This window comes from Euwallacea fornicatus, chromosome 6 (genome assembly GCF_040115645.1).
Source record: "Euwallacea fornicatus isolate EFF26 chromosome 6, ASM4011564v1, whole genome shotgun sequence".
Taxonomy (NCBI): domain Eukaryota; kingdom Metazoa; phylum Arthropoda; class Insecta; order Coleoptera; family Curculionidae; genus Euwallacea; species Euwallacea fornicatus.
In genome coordinates, this window is record NC_089546.1 from 5,098,950 (window position 1) to 5,118,315 (window position 19,366).

Consider the following 19,366-nt stretch of genomic DNA (forward strand, 5'->3'; position numbering starts at 1 on the left):
CTGCTCGATTTGAAGTGTGTATTACATAGCGTCAAGTACAAATGTAGATAATAAAACCTCACGGAGTACCTAATCGTGCAAAACCTTGGAATAAACCACTCAAAAATATCTTATCACAACGTTTATCTGCACAGATGAACACATTGTATAAAGCAACCACCTTAATATTGAATTTTAATCGCAAGTATGAGGCGTATAATAGTGTTTTACCTCACCCTCACCCTGAGCGGGTAAGTGCTAACTTCATCCGTCAAAAATCGCGCCGAAACAAAGACCTTTTCAGTGCTTTGGCCGGGAAAACGTTCCCAGACAGCTTCAGATTCGGCTCAGCTACTGCTGGCTACCAAGTCGAAGGAGCATGGAACGAAGCTGGAAGAGGAGCTAGTATCTGGGATACATTCGTCCATGAAACGGGTGTAGGGCACGTAAAGAACGACAGCACTGGTGATGTGGCCTGTGATTCTTATCACAAATACAAGGAAGATATCGCCATCATGAAGGATTTGGGCCTGAAATTGTATAGATTTTCAGTGCAGTGGCCTCGTATTTTATCAAACGGTACTCCGTTGACGGTCAATCGAGCTGGAATCGACTTTTATGTCAAATTTGTCAAGGTATGTTCCGAGTTGGACTGCAGCTGTTGGTCACAGCCAGGCGTCACTAAGTGTGACGCCATTGCAATCATCCTGCGTTCCTGATTTTGCGATTACAGGAATTGCTCGCGAACGATATAGAGCCGTTGGTAACGCTCTACCACTGGGAATTGCCCCAACATCTGGAAGATTTAGGTGGCTGGCTCAATCCCGAAATCGCCGATTATTTTGGGGATTACGCTCGCATAGTGTTCAAGAATCTCGGCCCCTACGTCAAATACTGGGTGACCATCAATGAGCCTGGAACCACCTGCAATTCTGGATATGGTCAGGGCGTTCACGCGCCCGGCAAATTTCTGATTGGCGATGGGGTGTACCAGTGCGCCTACGTTCAACTTAAAGCCCATGCCAGGGCGTACCACATCTATGATGAAGAATTCCGTGAATCGCAAAATGGAAAAGTGACCATCAACAGTGCTGGCTCTTGGTTCTACCCCAAGAACCCTGACAGTCCTTTAGACATTATGGCTGTAGAGAGGACTTTTGAATTCAACGTAAGTTTCTTGGGAATTGGTGGGAGTTGCGTTAATTTAAATACTGCAGACTGGTCTGTACGCTAATCCCGTGTACAAGGGCAACTGGCCCGAAGTGGTTATTGAGAGGGTTGCTAATAGAAGTCATCTGGAGGGATTGTCCTTTTCCAGATTACCGGAATTTACTCAAGAGGAGATCGAATATATTAACGGTACTCACGACTATTATTCTCTAAACATGTATGTTGATTATAGATTTGTAACTATATAATATTTCTGATGATTATTTTCTTATAGGTACACTAGTAACGTAGTAGAATACGCAGACGAATGGGACATTGTAGCTCCGTCCATCTGGCTAGACCAAGGTATGTATAGATAGTTGTATCAATAATTGCTTCCTCTAAAAATGAAAACCCTTCAGGTACTGTCACCTCTTTTGACCCCTCCTGGCCCATGGGAGTGGCCACGTGGATCGCCTCAGATCCTCCAGGCATCAGAATCCTCCTCAATTACCTTAAAAGGAAATACGCAATTGACGAGTTCGTAATCACCGAAAATGGTTGGGCCACAGTTCCTGGAGAAATGAACGATCAAAGTAGGATCGATTACTTCAAGGCGAGTTTGAAAAAGAGTACTTGAAGGAGCACTTTCACCCAACGACTTAATTTTTAGGGGTACTTAAGTAACATTTTGGACGCCATTGTCGAGGATGGGGTCAATGTGACTGGCTACACTTTGTGGAGTTTCATGGACAACTTCGAATGGGCTGAAGGCTATACGTAAGGATAATCTGAAGGTGTTTGAAAATTTATGTTGAAATTTGGATATTTTATATAGACAAAGATTCGGTATTATCGACGTGGACTTCGAGAGTCCTGAGAGGACCAGAACTTACAAGGAGTCAGCTAAATGGTACAAGAGGGTGATTGAGGCCAGGGCTATTGTCGACTAAATTAACATGTTATCGATGCGTTTTGTTCTTTAAATTAACGAGCAATATTTTTAAATCGTGTTTTTAATTGTGTCTTTCCCCTTAATTTCGAAACTGGAAGCTGAAGAGGGCTGAACTAATTTTGCTTTCAATTTTGCATTTTATTGATTACACATCAGTTCATTGCGTGTCATTTTTTCCAAATTTCTTAGATAGATCATAAATAACTTTTAGCTCCAGATTTCAGATTCATCCATGAAATTTGCCTTCAAAATGCATATTTCCGAATTCAGGTTGTCGATTTTGAGCGACTGGAGAAAGAAATGTTGTTTTATAGTATTTTTTGTTTAAATGTTTGCAAATTTTATCTAAAAATATTCAAAATTTAACCATCATATTATACATTTTAGAAGTACAATATAAATGTTGAAAAAAATTGTGAATGTGATCAACAACAGGTTTAAATTCACAGTAGAGGGTCGGGGTCACTTGTTACTGTTGCCTGCATTCGAAATACCCACTTCTGATGCATCTACCCATAATAAAAATGTTTTTTATAATTTTATTAGAAATATTTTGTTATTTGTAAATTGTAATTTGTAATTTAATTTAATTTTATAAGTAATTATTTTATTTGTCGGCATGTCACGTCCGATTTTGTTCTATGGACATACGTATGCTAAACTGCATGCAGTGGTAATCATAGCACTGCAATTGATAGGTTTTCCTCTGGCTGAGGTTAATGAGGTTTCCTCAGTTAATCCTAAAGGTCAGGTACGTTTAAGCCGTTGTACCTCGACACGCATTTTTTGCTACAATTTTAACGCTAGCAAAAACCCTTTAGCAAACATCCCTATTTATCATTATCATTTATGAAATAATTTTTCTGTATTTCTGAAATGTTTTATGTAATATTTTGCAACCGAACATTTCTACCACAAATTACCTCATTAGATGTTTCTTCGAAGTTTTCAAATTAGCGAGGTATAAGCGGTTGAACAAGGACAAGATTAAATTTCTGCTTCAGATAACCTCTTTTGAAGTTTATTCTAAATTTTAAAGCTGGCAAGTTGCGGGTGTCTAAGGAGGGTAAGGATTAAATATTCTAAAATTTTCGAATTCAGTTTTGTTTGCAAAAGAATTTAGCTCACTGAATTTAGCCCACTGTGAACAATTATTCCTCTACAAATTACATTTTGAAACATTTCTGCAAAGTTTTGATAGCGGTGAGTTGAATGCGTCTGAATACAGAAGAGATAAGAATTTTAAGTAAACGAAAAATTTTAGCCTCAAATTGCCCCTTCAGGCTTTTAATTGAGATTAAAGAGCTACTTTCGCATGCCCGCATTTTTTTATTCACCATTTGTCAGGAATCTATTGTGCGTATAGATTTTGTTCTTAAATCAATTTGTATTTGGAAATTTAATACTATTTATTTTATTACGTCATTTAATCACATTATTTCAGAATCTTATTAAAATCTCAATAATTTTCCTCGCTAATTTGTAAGACTACAAAAAATAAGTTATCAGGTAATAAACACATACACACAATAAGTGCACACTTGAATTCAAAATTTCAAAATAATCTTTAAGCCATAATGGGAAATTGGTCATAGTTATTAAAATAGCCCCCGAGGGCGTCGGGTCTTTGCACTCTACTTTGACTACTAAAAATCTTGCTATACTTAACCACCGGTCTGTAGAAGAAGTCGAAGTCATCGCCATCAAAGTCAGCAGTCTGTCTGTTCGAGATGTGCTGCTCATTTGTGAGATGAGGAACGTATTCTTCCGGAGTTAACAGTACAGATGACAATAAATTTGCGTCCTCCTCTCCTGACTTTTGAGTAAGGTAATTGGAGGTACGAGATTGCACCATGGAAATAGTGAGGATTGCCACTATGGTAATCTGCACAAAAATAATGTTTGCGAAAAGTCTTATAAGATCAAAAACGCATAGCTCACTATCGACATTTTTTGATGTTTTCTCTTTTTGTACACCTATTTGCACTATTTAAGCAGAAGTTGCTTCCTGATTGTACAATTCTTGTTGCCGATGACTCTTTTATAGTAAACGAGATTTTATCATTGAGGTGCTAATAGTGTTCCTATGGCGTCGTTACATGGTGGCCGTTCGAAAACGAAACACGTGCAGTGTTGAATAGCCAAGAGAATTTATTTTAAAAAAACGCTCAGACAGGCAAAACGTATTTTTGAAAGGGAAACATTTTTGTAACCCCTAAAACAGGAGGCTGTTCATCCCAAAAACCTTAAATAAAAGAGGGGGACGAGTGACACCTCATTTTGAAGGTAATTTAATGTACTTTATAACCCCCGAGTGTGTGCTGTTAACACAACCAAGATGGCGGCTTCTCAAATATGTGCAAATTCAGCTATTTACATTCAGTTATTTTATTTGTTTCACTTAACTGCGGTAACAAAAGATATTCAGGTCAAAGTGACGTAATGCAGTAGAAAACACTGCCTCTTTTGCGCAATTTTACGCATACGCAATATACTTAACTAAACAACTAATACTTAACAATTTACGTCAATTTCACATAACTTAAATTTGATTTTAAAGCAAAAATGGTTAATACGTTTTATATTCCGTGAATAAATATAAAGTTAGCACAAGTCAATTATGTAAATGTTGGAAATGCCCGACTCCAACCTCAATACAATAGAAAAGATTTTGTTCGATCCTCGTCGACCATTCTTATTAAGCAACATCGTCGGTGGCGTGATTTCATTACACTCGTTAACGATCCGCTGGCGGAAATCGCCCAAAGACGTCGGTTCTGTGACATAGATTCCATTTTTTCAGTGGCTCCATGAAAAGACATCTAATGAACTGAAATCTGAAGAACGCGGAGGCTTCTCCGTGGGCCCCATCCTTCCAAATCATCGGTCACCGTTTGCAATTATCTCCATTAATGTAGGTTAAATAGCATTTTCCAATAAATCAAGATGCATTTCCCCTGTCAAATTAGATAAGAAATATGAGCCTATCAGACGGTCACAAAATATTCGCGTCCATACGGCCAATTGTTGCGGATGTTTTGTATGGACCTCGTGAATAATTGCAGGATTCCCATAAGATCAGTAAGGGCAATTTTGCCGATTCACAGTACCTTTCAAGAATTCGTATGAAAAACACACATTAAAGGAGAAACTGCTGATCATTTAGAATCTCTGACATGTTTTCGCAAAATTGCGAATATCTGTCAAAGTCTTCCTCATTAAGTTGTTGCACTAGATGTATTTTGTATGGATGAAATTTGTATTTTTTTTAAATCACGTGAATGCTAGTACGCTTAAAACCAGATACCATTCCTAACTTTTTAGTACTTAAAGGAGGGTTCTAAAAAAACATGTCTCAAAACCGGTACCTCAGTAGTCCCATTTACTATCACGGTTTCGACTTGATTTTTTTTTTATCATATCGGCCCAGTTACACATAATTTCTACAAAAGTCTCGCCAGTTTTATTAAGAACTGATTGGTCTCTCTGTATAGATCAGTACATTTTCCAGAAGACAAAAAAGCGCCGCGCTTTCAATCAAAGCTCTTTATTGCACCCTTTTCCACAACATTATACGTAGAATTCAAATCCAGGTCTTCCATGACCACACCCACCTTAATATCTCCCTATAAGTCCTCATCCCTGTTCTCCTCCAAACCCGTAATGTCCTGCAAAATGCAAAATTAATATAGCGGGTGATCAATAAAAAAATCTCGAAATAAGCGTATCCGAAAAAAAACCGTAAACGTAGGGCGTTGTTTAAGACGTCTGCTGTTTACCACCAAACACCTGACTGAAAACCCATTAAGTGATGGATATATCCAAGATATACCTGTGATATTTTTGCGTCTACTTCAAAATTGTTTAATGTTCGCCATTTAAAACTATTGAATTATTTATATTGCACCCTTACTGGCACGATGTCCTCCAAATACTCCATATCCACCGTCGTTCAGCCATCCAAGGTATCCTATACCACCCCCGAAGGACTATGGATTGCGGTCAGGATCAGTGTGAAGCACTAGGGTTGCGGTGATACAGATATTTGTCAGTGATTGAACAAAAAGGGTTTGAAGGGAAATTATGAGATGATTTTGGTTTAGGAGGCACAAATGCTGTCCAAAATATTAAAACATTAAAATATTTTTACCTGAATTAATTTCGGCATTTTTTATGGTTTTTTCAAAGGATTAGAAACCATTGAGAACGATATCGAACAATTTGAGTTTTATAATCGAATCCAAGCCCAAGCGGCCGGTTTTCTTAATTTTCAGAAAATCTGAGCGTTATTAAAATTTGTCCCTAATTAGCAATTATATTACATAATGTACTTGTATTTAAGGCAATTTTATTCAATTTTAGGAAAGCAGGATGTAGGAAAAGGGATCTTGGGGACAAGCTTTTAACGCATATTGATACTGATCATATGGTTAATTTTAGTGTACATAATCATATACACAGGGTGTTCCTTAATGTCATGCTAATATTTCAGAGTGAAATTTTTCAGGTCTCTTGACAAAGAGAAGTTTATTTCTGCAAGAGTCTAAATTTTTAGCTACAGGGTGTTGAAATTTTTCCACTCATATATATATTTTTTTTTATTTCTCAGAAAGTATTCTAGATATTACTTTCGAATTTGGCGTATGTTAACAGAATGTAATATCCCATATTCTAGGAAGAAAATTAATTCTATCACACAACCAGTGGAGTTCCTGCATACATATTTTTAAATATTATTCAGAGAATAAGTGACACGCCACTGACATTTTTTGAAGAAATTTTTTTCTGATTAGGCTGGCCAATTCTATATGAAAAAGTTGTTACGTTTTTCTCGCTAGCCGAACCGTTTTTCATTAAAACAATAAAAATAATCTTAATTAATTTGTTTACTCTAAGAGTTTATGATAAGCCATCATGTTATATTTTATAGTTTATTACAACATGTCGCATGGACGAGCCTAATCAGAAAAAATGTTTTCGCGAAAAAATGTCAATGGCGTACCGCTTTTTTCGTAAACTATATCGTAAGACATGCACGTAGGGGCGCCACTGGTTGAACAACAAAGTTACTTTTCTTATTACAGTGTGAGATATAACGTCCTATTAGGATACACCAAAATGGGAAGTAATATCTAAAGTACTTTCTGAAAAATAGAAAATGACCATTTGAAAAGAAAAATTTCAATACCCTGTAGCCAAAAGTGTGGGCCGGCGCAGACATACATTCATATAAATTTTTCTTCGTAAAAAGACCTAAGGGATCACACTGTGATATATTACCACGACATTAAGGAAGACCCTGTATAATGTGTAATAGTAAATTATTTACTTTTCATTCAAAGAACAAGCCACGTTTTATACGAGCGAAAAGCAGCCGTAAAGTGTTGTCGGGCCTTCTCTAGCACATTTTATGTATTTTGCTAATATATACCTGCTTATATACTAAGATATTATAGTGACTGCGTAGTGAACTGTACTACCGCGCCCAATCCACCTTTGTGGAAAAGGTTCACTTAAAACTTCTCTAACATTTCTGGCCTACTGAGCATCCTAACTATCATGTTCAAATCAACCTTCGCTCTAAATTTACTTCTACAAAGTGTGGAATATCTAGCAAAAATTCCGATACTTTCCTACATTGATGTTTCCCTGAATGAAGTATGGTCCAATCAGATGTGTACCTAAAACACCACACCAAACATTCAAAGTCCATGGCCGCTATCTTTCCACTTCACCCAACCAATGCAGATTTTCACTCGACCACTGCCGCGACTCACTGGGCCGTGTTGACCGTCACATGACTGATTTTAGATTTCTCGATAACAAAAATCAAGTGGTGCTAGGTCTGGAACCTTTGTGGCCACTCTATAGCGTCTTGTCTGCCAATCCATTTATTTGAATAATGGTCAGCTAACCATTGCCTAACTGAAATCATCTAGTGAGGAGATGCTTCATCGTTTTGAAAATGTAGCAAATCCTTCAAAACCTCTAAATAAACTATCAAAGTTTTGTGTCAAATACTAGTCTGCGCTTCAGTAAAACTGAAAATTTATATTCTATTGCTTTTTTATCTAACAGTTCGATAACTAAACTAGTGTGATGTTATTTAATGCTGTAAATATCTGATATTATTAAATACTTTAAAAATCCTAAAACATTTTTAAAGAGCTTTAATCTGAGGTATTACAAGTGGGGGGTTGCAATTTAAAATGATGAAGTTTGGGGTGGCTGGAGGCTAGACAGTTGGCGTGAGTAGGTTAGTAAGTACATCATTTCGGTTCCTCCTACTTGTTATAGAAACGGTATCCAGAAGTTTTCCAAATCTTTGTTCATTCCTAAGATATAGCCATTTGAAAGTTTTAAAAACGTCACCTGGTATATAGAGGATGAATATTGAATTTACAAGATGTTCCGTAAGAAAAAGTGGAGTTTTAGCGTGTAAAACGTAGTAAACATTTGACAACATTAAACATTTTTGGCTGACGTTATTAAAGCATATTAACGAGAATTCAATATTTATACAGATAATCGTAATGACCATGTATTCCCGGTATTTTCTGTTTGATGTTTAAGTTAAAGTATGTAAATATTGTCTGACCTTTATGCGCTTAAGTGGGCGCTCTTCCTAAGTATGTCTTTGAAAAACTGGACTATTCACTCATTTCGACGAGCCTTGGCAGAGCGAATTCACCATACACAATAGATACGCATTATTAACAATCCATAAACATTAATAGTCGAAGATTTAAAAATATTTGTCTTCAAGCCCCCATAAAAGCGCAATTGCCGGATAAACTCGTATCCAATATTCGTGAAACCAGCTAATCAACAATTTCACCATGACCAGATTTCTGGTACGTAGATTTGTCTAATAATAAAATAAACCAAAATTTTAAGAACAGACTCTTTTCAGGCCTATCTTGTCTCCACCTTATTGGTTTTCGCCCTGTTTCACCAAACGATATCATCGCCAGTTCCACAGAATTATCCCTCCAATCATGTAGGACCAAGCCAGTTTGGAAGTGAACATTTGGGGCCTGGCAGAAGCAACCAACATACAGGTAAAAAATGTCTCTAAGTAAAAATTTACAGATCATTAATGTCTTATCACATTTTACGTTAGTTTAGTACGCAGTTAAGACCCATCAGGCTCAACTTTAGAATTAGGACATGAATTATCGCGATATTAAAGTTAATCACGTTTATAGGTCCACCGAGTGGGCAATGGTCAGGTACCAACTACGGACATCATAGCAACCACGGCCACCATCACGGAACTGGTTCATCCGGACCGGTAGACATTTCTCTGTATGGCCAATAACGTTAAATATTTACGATTATAAAATTATCTATGTAATAAATTATATAAACATACGTATAAACATCCTGTATATATATATATATATATACACGATGTCCCCTTTAGAGCTGTGATTTGCGATTACTCAAAAACGGTGCGTTGAATGAAAGAGTTTCAAATAAGATAGTGACTTTTAGCCAAAACATCGTTTTAGGGTCGTTCCTAGGGCAACTTTATATACGAATGTTACGAGGAATAAACAGGGTAAATCAATGTTTTGTCGAAATGTGACTACAACGCCATCTGCAGGACAAAAATGCGGCCTTTCTAATGGTGACTAATATAAAGGGGAAATATATATCAGCTAGATAAGTAGAAGACCCAAAATTTGCATACGGCATGCAAGGAAATGTACCGGTCAAGTTATCGATACCGGAAACAAACCGGCCAAGTCCAAGCGTCGCGCATGGTACTTCTGCCCGTTTTGATGACCACAACTTAACTTTTGCCCGTTTGTTGTGGCATTGTTATTCCTATCGGAAGCAGCCAAGTTGACATCCATAAATTAGCATGGAGTTATGTAAATAATACAAGACGGGACTAAAGAATCAAATGTTACAAGCGATGCTTCGAACGGCAAAGAAAATAGGAAATTTAGACGGGTCCGGATTGGAAATGCGGGAAAAATGTCTTAAACCCTTAAACGATGATGATAAATATAAATAAATTAACGTAAAGTCGTTCTCCGCCAATTTAATTTGTTATCAAGGGAAGATAAATGGAATTTATACTTATGAGACTTAATCTCGCTTGCACCAATAAAAATAAGAAGTTTCCGCCAACCGGAAGAGTTTGCGAACCTGCGCGATGTTTCATGTTTGCTCTCGCATTCGGGCGCATATCAACGATCAAGTTCAGGAAATTTCTGTGTGTAGGAAGGCGTTTATGGCAATTCATGAGATTTCCAAATCAAAAATAGAGCGTCTCGTTCGTAGTTCGAAAACGAGTGGAATAACTCCAAAAATCAAGAGAGGAAAGCACAAACCGCGCCGAAGAAAATTACGCCCTGAAGTGCCAAATTTTATCCTCGGTCACATAAAATGTTTCCATAGTAGGAAATCTCACTGTGGTTTACGAGATCATTCAAAGACTTATCTATCCGAAGACTTGAAAAAAAAATGCACGAACTATTCGAACAAGCGCATCCAGACATAACTTGCAGAACGGTAATGGAGAGAGATTTTAACGTCGCCTTCGGGTACCCGTGCACAGATACCTGTGGTACTTGCGGTGTGTTTGTGGCAGAGAAAAGACCGCTGAAAAACTGAATACAGGAGACAACGAAAAACATAAAACTGGAAGTAGAATCAGGAAGATTGAGACGGAAAACTTAATTCACAGAAAAAAGGGAGAAAATCAATTTTAGGTTCGAAAGAAGGCCGCCAGATTGCACTGCAAGAAATCAAATAAAAGACGAGCGATTTGTTTGAATTTTTCCAAAAATTTTCTGCCCCGAACGTAACAACCAATGACGTTCATTACGAACAACAATCAGCAATTCGTGCTTTCAATATACGCGTTCTGGCAGCCTCGCAAAGTGCGATCTGCGTACACCCCGAAGCTGCGGGAACAAAAAGTAGCGACGACGTTGCTTCCGTAATTCATCATTTCGTCCTCAACGTCCTTGAAAAAGTGAAATCCTTTCCGACTCATGTCCCGGACAAAGTAAAAACTTCACTGTTTTTCGTTTCATGCATCACCTTGTTCATAGAGAAAATCGCTTGGAGCATGTTAAAGTTACTTTTCTAATTCGGGAGCGTTCGTATTTAGAATGCGATAAAAATTTCTGCTTGGTAAATCAGAAAACTTGGATTCAACATCCGTTGGAGTGGATCGCAGCTTTTCAGTCTGCTAGATCAAGGCCAAAGCCCTGTGACGTCTTCGACGTTAAGCAGGACCGTTTTCGAGAGTGGACAAAGCACATCAACAAAATATACGGGAAAAAGTGGCCCATTTAGGCACGACCCATTGAAGAAATACAGATGGAAATGGACCATCTTCGATTGTTGTTTTATCGCACTTCCTTTAATGACGCAAACGGCAATCCTGCGGCGACGTCGAACGTCCCGCTTGTTCTTATAAAGGTATATTTTCCGCCAGTGGTGGTAAAATTAAATTTAATATTTCCCATTTTTGAAAAATTAATATCGACATCCAAAGAGAAATATCAAGATTTGCAATTCCTGGCCCAATTTCGTGAACCTGCGGCTGCAGTGAACTATAGATTATTACCACTTAAATGAAAAATATTTCTTTGTTTCTTAATGAATAAAAATTGGCGTAAACCTGTTCCATTAATGACTAAACCAGAGGAAAACTTTCAGAATGCAACTTATTTTACTGATGAAGTCCGCTCAGCTCTCGGACTAAGCCATTTTATTCCCTAAATTATTTGTTAACGATAGATTTTTGCGAATTTTTCATATTTCGGATTCGTGCTTAACTTTGTTATTGTAGATAATAAAAATATGGAGAACTGTGTTTTCTATAACGATGGATAAATTTCAATAGTACGCAGGCCGGGGGATTGATAACGTTTTGAATGTTTAACACGATTTTATGAGTAACTTTTGCATATATCAAATATACAGGGTGTTTCCTAACTACGTGTAAAAAATTTAAAGGCGTAATCCTCGATTGATTTTGAGTCAAAAATGTCTAATAAACATATGTCCGCAAATGCCTTGTTTGCAAGATACAGGGTGTTGACTGAAAGACGTTGAAAAAGGTTTTAAAGGTTTCTAAAGGTTTTGTTGGTATTTACTAACTTGTTTATTGTTAGTTTTTTTTGCTACTTCCACTACTATAAACAAGATAGTCAGTGTTATTTTGGTGTTTTACTCTCTAAAGTCAAAGAATTTAGTTCTGTGTCCCAAAAATCAGATTATACCTCAGTTTTGAAAATTTTTCAAATGCCTAATTACACTAATCAAGAAATGGCCAATATGGTTTTTGTTTACGGCCTTGCTGATGGTAAGTGTTTGGCAGCGAGGCGCATTTACATGGAAAGGTTTCCAAACCACCAAGCTCCCAACCACCAAACCTTTAAAACCTTTTTCAACGTCTTTCAGGCAACATCCTGTTTCTTGGAAACAAGGCATTTGCGGACATATGTTTATTAGACATTTTTGACTCAAAATCAGTCGAGGATTACGCCTTTAATTTTTTTACAGGTAGTTAGGAAACACCCTGTGTATATACACTAAAATGTAGCAAAATTCTGACCTTAAAACTTCCCTTAAAAAACCTCTGAATCACTCAAAAGGTTCATTTAACATACGTTTTATGTCCAATTTAATGCTCAAAATTTTCAAGTCGTTTGGTCAAGCTCATACCAGACCTTCGGTTAAACCAAAATATTTGTCCACGAACAAGCATAAAACAGAATGCGAAATGACTGTTATCATTTTGTGCAGGACTGATACGGCACGTTAACAAAATCTAATAAATAATTCCATGGAAAAACTTCCATCTTCCGTTTAACCATAATTGACTACTAATCAGTACTTTAACAGGACACTGATGGTTCTAAAATATTGTTTGATTTTGTGATTATCGCAGTACCAGCAAAAATTACTGATTTCCGGATACTTTCGAGACTTCATAGTGAGTTTTAGGAACCATTTTTAATAGAACTTATTTGCCGAATGTTCTACTAAATGCTGGTTAAACAAAACGTTTGGAAATACGAGTGTGCTACCCGATAGCACATTTGAATTTTCACACGAGTATGACGATAATGAGTTAAAAGACGCATTAACGCTCTCATATCATGACCCAATCGCAATAAAATTAACATAAATTAAAGGGAAGCTGGCAGATACCCGGAAGTCGTACATTGGAAAGGTTAATTTCGGTTAGGAGAGTACTGGTTGCCTCCCTGTTATGGATGCAACGTGGTAACTTTAACTGGAATAAATTGCTACCTACGTGGTATTTGATTCTTGCCAAGATTGCATAAACACGTCCGGTTTCTTTTTTACTGTATACACTTTTTAGCAGTGTTTCAATGTTAGAAAAGTCAACCTCTTAGCTAGGGCGATAGTTGCCCTTAAAAATTTGAACGGAAAAAGGGTTCAAATTATATGTAATTTTAAAGGACTTTCCAACCTGGCCTTATCTATTACTTTTTCATAGGACAAAATGATCCCAAAAAAACCAAATTATTAATTTTTTCAACTTAGCAACTGCTAGAAATGTCCACCATTTTCTTGGCGTTGCCGCAACTCTGGTAAAACTCGTCTTTCGCACTTTACAAAGTGATTGGGGTGATTTGCTTGATCTCACTCTCGTCGACTTCTTTGGTATCATTTGGTTTTGTATTGTAAACCTTAGATTTCCCCATAAAAAGATGTCGGAAGGAGTGAGATCGGGAGATTTCAACGGTTATTCCATTCAGCATCTTCTTCCTATCCATCGATTTGGAAGAAATTCGTCTAGGTGTAGGCGAACGTTCCGAGCAAAATGCGGCGGTACTCCGTCTACTAAATCCGTTCGTCCGGCGTGTCTGGATTTACTTCAGTAGGAAACAAATTAGAAAATGTCAGAACTAGTTTATTTTCAAGAAATTCTAAATATCGTTGGCCATATAAATTTCCATCGAAAATTACTAGCCCTAATGTTCGGCGCCCCTGATGCCCGGCAAAAACGTTTATTTTTAAACGGCACTGCGAGTGACCTCCCTCATGTGATGAGAATTTCCTACAGACCAATATCGACAAATTTGTCTGTCGACTTGTCCATTTAAAGTAAAAGGTGTCTCATCAGTTAACAAAATTCATTCCATAGATATTTCTAATTGCTGAAAAGCATTCCCAATCATTTTGCAAAATTCAGCTAATGCACCTCCATCGTCCTCAAGCAATTCTCGGTGTATTCGCATTTTATAAGGCCGAACATTTGCATTTTTCAATATTTTCAAAACAGATGTGTGAACTGGTTAAATTTTTCATCTGCCAGGATGGCGTAATCGGGTTTTCTTTTAACGCCAAGAGTGCGGTAATTTTTGCAACGTCATCAATTTTTTGCGGTGGCGGTATAATCATTATACGCGTCAAATTGTTGTTGCGTTTCCCAAATTTAACAAAAAAATTAAATAAACGAATTTAAGTAGCGAATAAATTTTTGATAAGTGAAAAAACGTGTATCGGGCGAAATGGAAATTGACGAGCTTGATTAAATTTGGCAACAATCAAGTTCCATGTGGATACCAAATGTATCACAGTTAAAGTTACCACACTGTGTGCACATCCATAGACCGGCTGTGTAAGGTCTGGATTCTAAACCTATAGTTTTTTGTCCATTTTTGAATTTATTCTACCTGTTTTGAGAGTCCTTTAATTGTGACTTCACAATTAACATTGTGCACCTATTTATGGCCCATTGGACGCGCTTCAAAGACGAATTGGCATATTTGTACAAATCCTCATGAGTGAACTATGGAGCTGTAACTCACCTGTCACTTTTTAAAAATTGCCTGACGTGCGATTTTTAAGAGCCCATAATTCATGCCCTTCTCCTTCCAAAATTAGTACTTTTTGCCAATTTTAAAGTATCCTCCGCTTGCAGCATGGTTTAACAGAAGTACATTCAAAATTCCCCATCAGTGTGTTATAGAGCATTACGTCAATTGCAGCACCTCAAAAATGAGTTTTTTCGCTATGCCAAGGTTGATGGAACATAATTCCTTTCTTTGCAGCCCATTTCTTATATTTTAAGAGTGAATCGCGCACTTATCTTTAGCCATTGTGTACAAAAGAAAGTTAAAAAATGCAATTTTTGATGTGTCTGAGCCGATGACTCCTAAATTTTTCACCCCAGAATTTCACTTTTTTCCCATTTCAAATGCTCTATACTTCAAACTATGACTCGACTAAAAGTTTCCATTTATACGTTCGCATTTAATTAATTTTCAATAAATAATATGCAAATAAAATATTGATTTTAAAAAATGTACTCTTTTGTTCTAATTGAGAATGATGCCTCACACAGAAGTAGGGTTGTCGGGGCGACAAAATTGCATACCAAGTGTACCTTTTACCAAGAGCTGAAAGGAAAATATTTCGACAATAAATCTGTCCCACTCTAGGCCATGGGAAAAATTATTAGAAAAACGAAATTCAACAGTTAACTCAACTGAAAGGAGGATGAATATGTAAAATATATATGTGAAATACTCAGAGATTTTTAATTTTTATTTCTCACAAATAATGTATTAAAAAAAATTTAGTCCGCCTTAAACACATAGAACATATTCAAAAACTACGCAACTCTACTGTTTCCACTGCGATCACCAGGTCCATGATTGCCATGCTCAGCACCTCCTCTATTGCCACTACTACCCCCTCTTCCCCCATTAGCACCACTGCTACCCCCTCTTTGACTCCCAGAGGAATCCTTAGATGGGAGAGCCATTAAGCCTTGAAAAGCTAGTAAAACCACCAAGAAATATATCTGAAAAATAAAAAACTATTTAGGAAGAGTTTATGATACTTAGACCGTACTTACCAGAAGCTTCATTATTATTGTAAACACAGTGAAGGCTTGCTAAGAAAACGCTGTTATTTATACGAATTGAACAAAGCTGGGGAATAACTTTTGCCGGTGATTGTTATGTATATGTACGTTCTGCATGACCTCTGTTGATAAATATTTATTCGCCTAAACAATAAACATAATCTATAACTTCGTTTTAAGAACGTTTATCGCTATTTGGGGCCAAAATACTCCTTGTTCCTAATAATAAATCCAAACATGAATGCAGATCAATATTTTCGAGAACGGTAACATCCTTATTTACTCTAATTAGCACCCTCTGATTCTATAAGTATATAAGAGTCCATCACTCCCCTCATTATGATCATACCAAATACAAAATCAACTCAGTTGTGTGATTAAGAATAATCATAATCAAAATGCTTCAAGTAAGTGAAAAAATCATATAGGCTGGCATTCATTTATTATACAGGGGGATTCAAAAGCACGGGCCTCTATTTCAGAGGCGCATTCTACAGATTAATATAAGATAAAATGTTAAATACTTTTTTTCGAAATCGTTTCTTAAGAAAATTACGTCGATTACTAAAGTGGTTTTCTGATCCTAATTGGTGAATGAGAAGTCACAAAGTGTGAAACTTGGTAAGCAGCCATAAAATTGGATCTGGTACATTTTCCAAAAAGAAAATTTGGAACAATCAGTACCGGGACTTTTTCCCAACTTCGCTCAAACTTCCTTTTTCGCCTTTTTGATTTTACACTCGCAAATAGGACATCACGTTTTAAAGCCAATTTTACTGCAAAAGGGGTTATAAACATAAAGTCGTCGTGACTTTCTTAAGAAACAATTTAGAAAGAAACTATTTAAAATTTTATCTCATATTAATGTGTAGAATACTCCCCCGAAGCAACGGCCCGTACTTTTCAATCGCCCTGTATACAAACATGCACTTCCAGAATTTAGAAAATCTGCTGCTATTGCTTAGCCTGAGCATCAGCCTTGTCCTCACATATCCCGCAGACAACGCAGGCAATCAGTCAGATAAAGTCATATTTGTGCCTTATGATGTGAAATATGTGCCCATTGAGCTGCCTTCCGAACCAGTTGAGGAGTTGCGTAAAACCTTGAACCATGAAGAAAATTCCAAAGAAGACTCCAAATCTGGGCAGAACAACATTACCGTACTAGAAGGGCTGCTAAAAGACACATTCGAGGTGGATCGAAATAGAGATCCCGAGGACTATGTTTTGGTACCATTTTCGGTGCTAAAGCAGTTGCAAGAGAAGCGTGAGGGGCATAAACTGATTAAAAGACAGGGTGGTGAATTGAAACCACTAATTGAGCATAGAGCCCTAACGAGGAATAAGAGGAGGATCCTAAAACCTCCACCATTGGTGGGGTATTTGAACAATTACGACCTGTTTCCTACTGTGGCTTAACAATGCTTTTTTAGTTATGTAAATATGTTTTTTTTTTCTGGAAGGATAATTTTGACTTAAATAAGTAATTTATTTTTAGGTTTTAAGATATTACTGAAGTGTAAATTCCATAATAAAAGCTCCGTTTATGTCGTTTAAAGGCGTTTTAATTTTTGACAGTTTTGGATAAATTTGGGGATTCTAAGTAAATAGCTCCACAACAGTTAGGGTTGTTGGGATGTTTTGGACATTGCTTAGAGTTAGCAACAGGATTTTTTTTTGTAATCCTTGTCAAAAAATAAGGAAAAAACTATTGTTGATGATATTTTTTAATTTAAGAAAATAAAAAAAAAAATACAAAATTTTTGTGTACAACTGCTTCATAGCGCCTTAGTATACTTTCAATGAGATAATTCATCTCTTCTTGTGGCAAATTTTCCCATAACTGTGGAAGAAGTTCCCGAAGCTGCGGCATTGTTCGAAGCGACGGTCGATAATCTTTGACATTTCTTTTCGACGTGTGTCACACACGTTCGATGAGGTCAAGGTCAAGCGTTCTTGGCGGACGCGGTAAATGCTCAATAGCTATGTGCATTTTCAATCACATCTGTAACGATTGCTGCACGATGTGGTCGATTATTATCGTCCAAAAACAGCACAATATTTCTATCTAGGACTTTCAATTCAATTTGTCTAGAGTATCAAATTGACAGTTCGTGTCATTTGAATAAACGGACAAAGTTTGACCGTTTTGGTGGGAAATCACTCCGGAAAATCATCGATTTAATACGAGAAAACTAGATAAAACCATGAACATTTCATGTGTGACTGACCGTGGAACGTTTATGAAGTATTTGATATATTTCCTATTGTATTCCGTGTGTAGGCGGCTCCAAGTTGATGCGCAGAAGTGCGTAACAAAACCCCTCAAATCTGTAACTTGGTAAGTCGCATTCTAACATAAACACTGTTTATTGGTACGGCAAATAAACGAAACTATAATCTTACAGCTGTGTCAAACTAACTGAGTTTCAGCAACAATTTCCTTATAACACTGAACAACCTATTGCTAGACTATCCTATAATTTAATATAAACATGCAAACATTAACATAAAAAACATACCAAAATAATCGACATAAATACATACTTACGTACATACATATATACATACATATATACATACATACATAAAATAAAAATCTTTTTGCCTCTTTCCCTCTTTTACCCGTGGCGGCTGACCGCTAGTCGTAACACTGCTCTCCTATCTCCGTTAGACCTCTCTGTCTTAAATCTGTTCGTCATCTACAGACCTCCATGCTATCTCTTTTAAATTTGCTCTGAATGGCTGTTGGATCCTATAGACACACACTAATTAACCTTCTTTGCTACTTCTGTGGGTTGTACAGCCTCACAGAATCATATTCCCGAAAGCTCTCCGAGATGAGCAAAGCTCTTTTTATGGTATTTCATGTTTGTTTCTAACAGCTGGTCCGAACTACCATCGAGAGGAGCCCCAACACTCACCCTGAAGTGCACTGCACGCCATCACTCCACACACCCCAACTAAAAACTAATTCCTAGTATTATACATAGTATGATTATAGTATGAGATAATGAGTATGTAATATGCCTGATATTATATACTCATTATCTTATTTTATTAATAATATTCTTTCAAATATATTTAAATGCAATTTTTGCCAGCTTCGATAAAAACCATAAGGAGCTCTCTCAGCACAGCAAGGTTCATTCGAAGGACGAAGTCTACATCTCGATAGAACTAGGTGATGATTGTATTGACAAAATGTTCCTTCTTCTCATGATACCCCCATCAGGTAAACTGCGCTCGTAAAACCCCTAAAAGACGTCATAAATTTTTTTTATATAGATGGGACCTACAGAGCTGGAAAAATGGGTCAAGGTCAATTTTTTTTTGAGGAATCGTCCAATGATACTGTGGCATCTATTATTATGTCCCCTTACAGTTTCTTAATTCGTGGGCCTACT

At 36.9% G+C, this 19,366-nt stretch overlaps 2 protein-coding genes, 2 long non-coding RNA genes and 1 pseudogene across 4 annotated transcripts; 4 read left to right on the forward strand and 1 right to left on the reverse strand.

Moving 5' to 3' along the window:
* Nucleotides 1–116: 116 nt before the first annotated feature.
* Nucleotides 117–2,136, forward strand: LOC136339779 (myrosinase 1-like). Its single transcript, XM_066283261.1, has 8 exons — nucleotides 117–230; nucleotides 284–614; nucleotides 713–1,147; nucleotides 1,197–1,366; nucleotides 1,424–1,494; nucleotides 1,551–1,744; nucleotides 1,802–1,908; nucleotides 1,967–2,136. The coding sequence occupies exons 1-8, from the start codon at nucleotides 187–189 to the stop codon at nucleotides 2,079–2,081; spliced, it is 1,467 nt and encodes a 488-aa protein (XP_066139358.1). The 5' UTR covers nucleotides 117–186; the 3' UTR covers nucleotides 2,082–2,136.
* Nucleotides 2,137–10,561: 8,425 nt separating this feature from the next.
* On the forward strand, nucleotides 10,562–11,686 carry LOC136339751 (uncharacterized; annotated as a pseudogene).
* Nucleotides 11,687–15,616: 3,930 nt separating this feature from the next.
* Nucleotides 15,617–16,143, reverse strand: LOC136339737 (uncharacterized). Its single transcript, XR_010732201.1, has 2 exons — nucleotides 15,951–16,143; nucleotides 15,617–15,896 (listed from the first exon to the last, which is right to left on the reverse strand). It is a non-coding gene; the product is annotated as an uncharacterized lncRNA (long non-coding RNA).
* Nucleotides 16,144–16,215: 72 nt separating this feature from the next.
* LOC136339736 (uncharacterized) lies at nucleotides 16,216–17,517 on the forward strand. Its single transcript, XM_066283182.1, has 2 exons — nucleotides 16,216–16,366; nucleotides 16,896–17,517. The coding sequence occupies exons 1-2, from the start codon at nucleotides 16,358–16,360 to the stop codon at nucleotides 17,376–17,378; spliced, it is 492 nt and encodes a 163-aa protein (XP_066139279.1). The 5' UTR covers nucleotides 16,216–16,357; the 3' UTR covers nucleotides 17,379–17,517.
* Nucleotides 17,518–18,103: 586 nt separating this feature from the next.
* On the forward strand, nucleotides 18,104–19,359 carry LOC136339711 (uncharacterized). Its single transcript, XR_010732195.1, has 3 exons — nucleotides 18,104–18,300; nucleotides 19,064–19,194; nucleotides 19,248–19,359. It is a non-coding gene; the product is annotated as an uncharacterized lncRNA (long non-coding RNA).
* The last annotated feature ends 7 nt before the right edge of the window (nucleotides 19,360–19,366 follow it).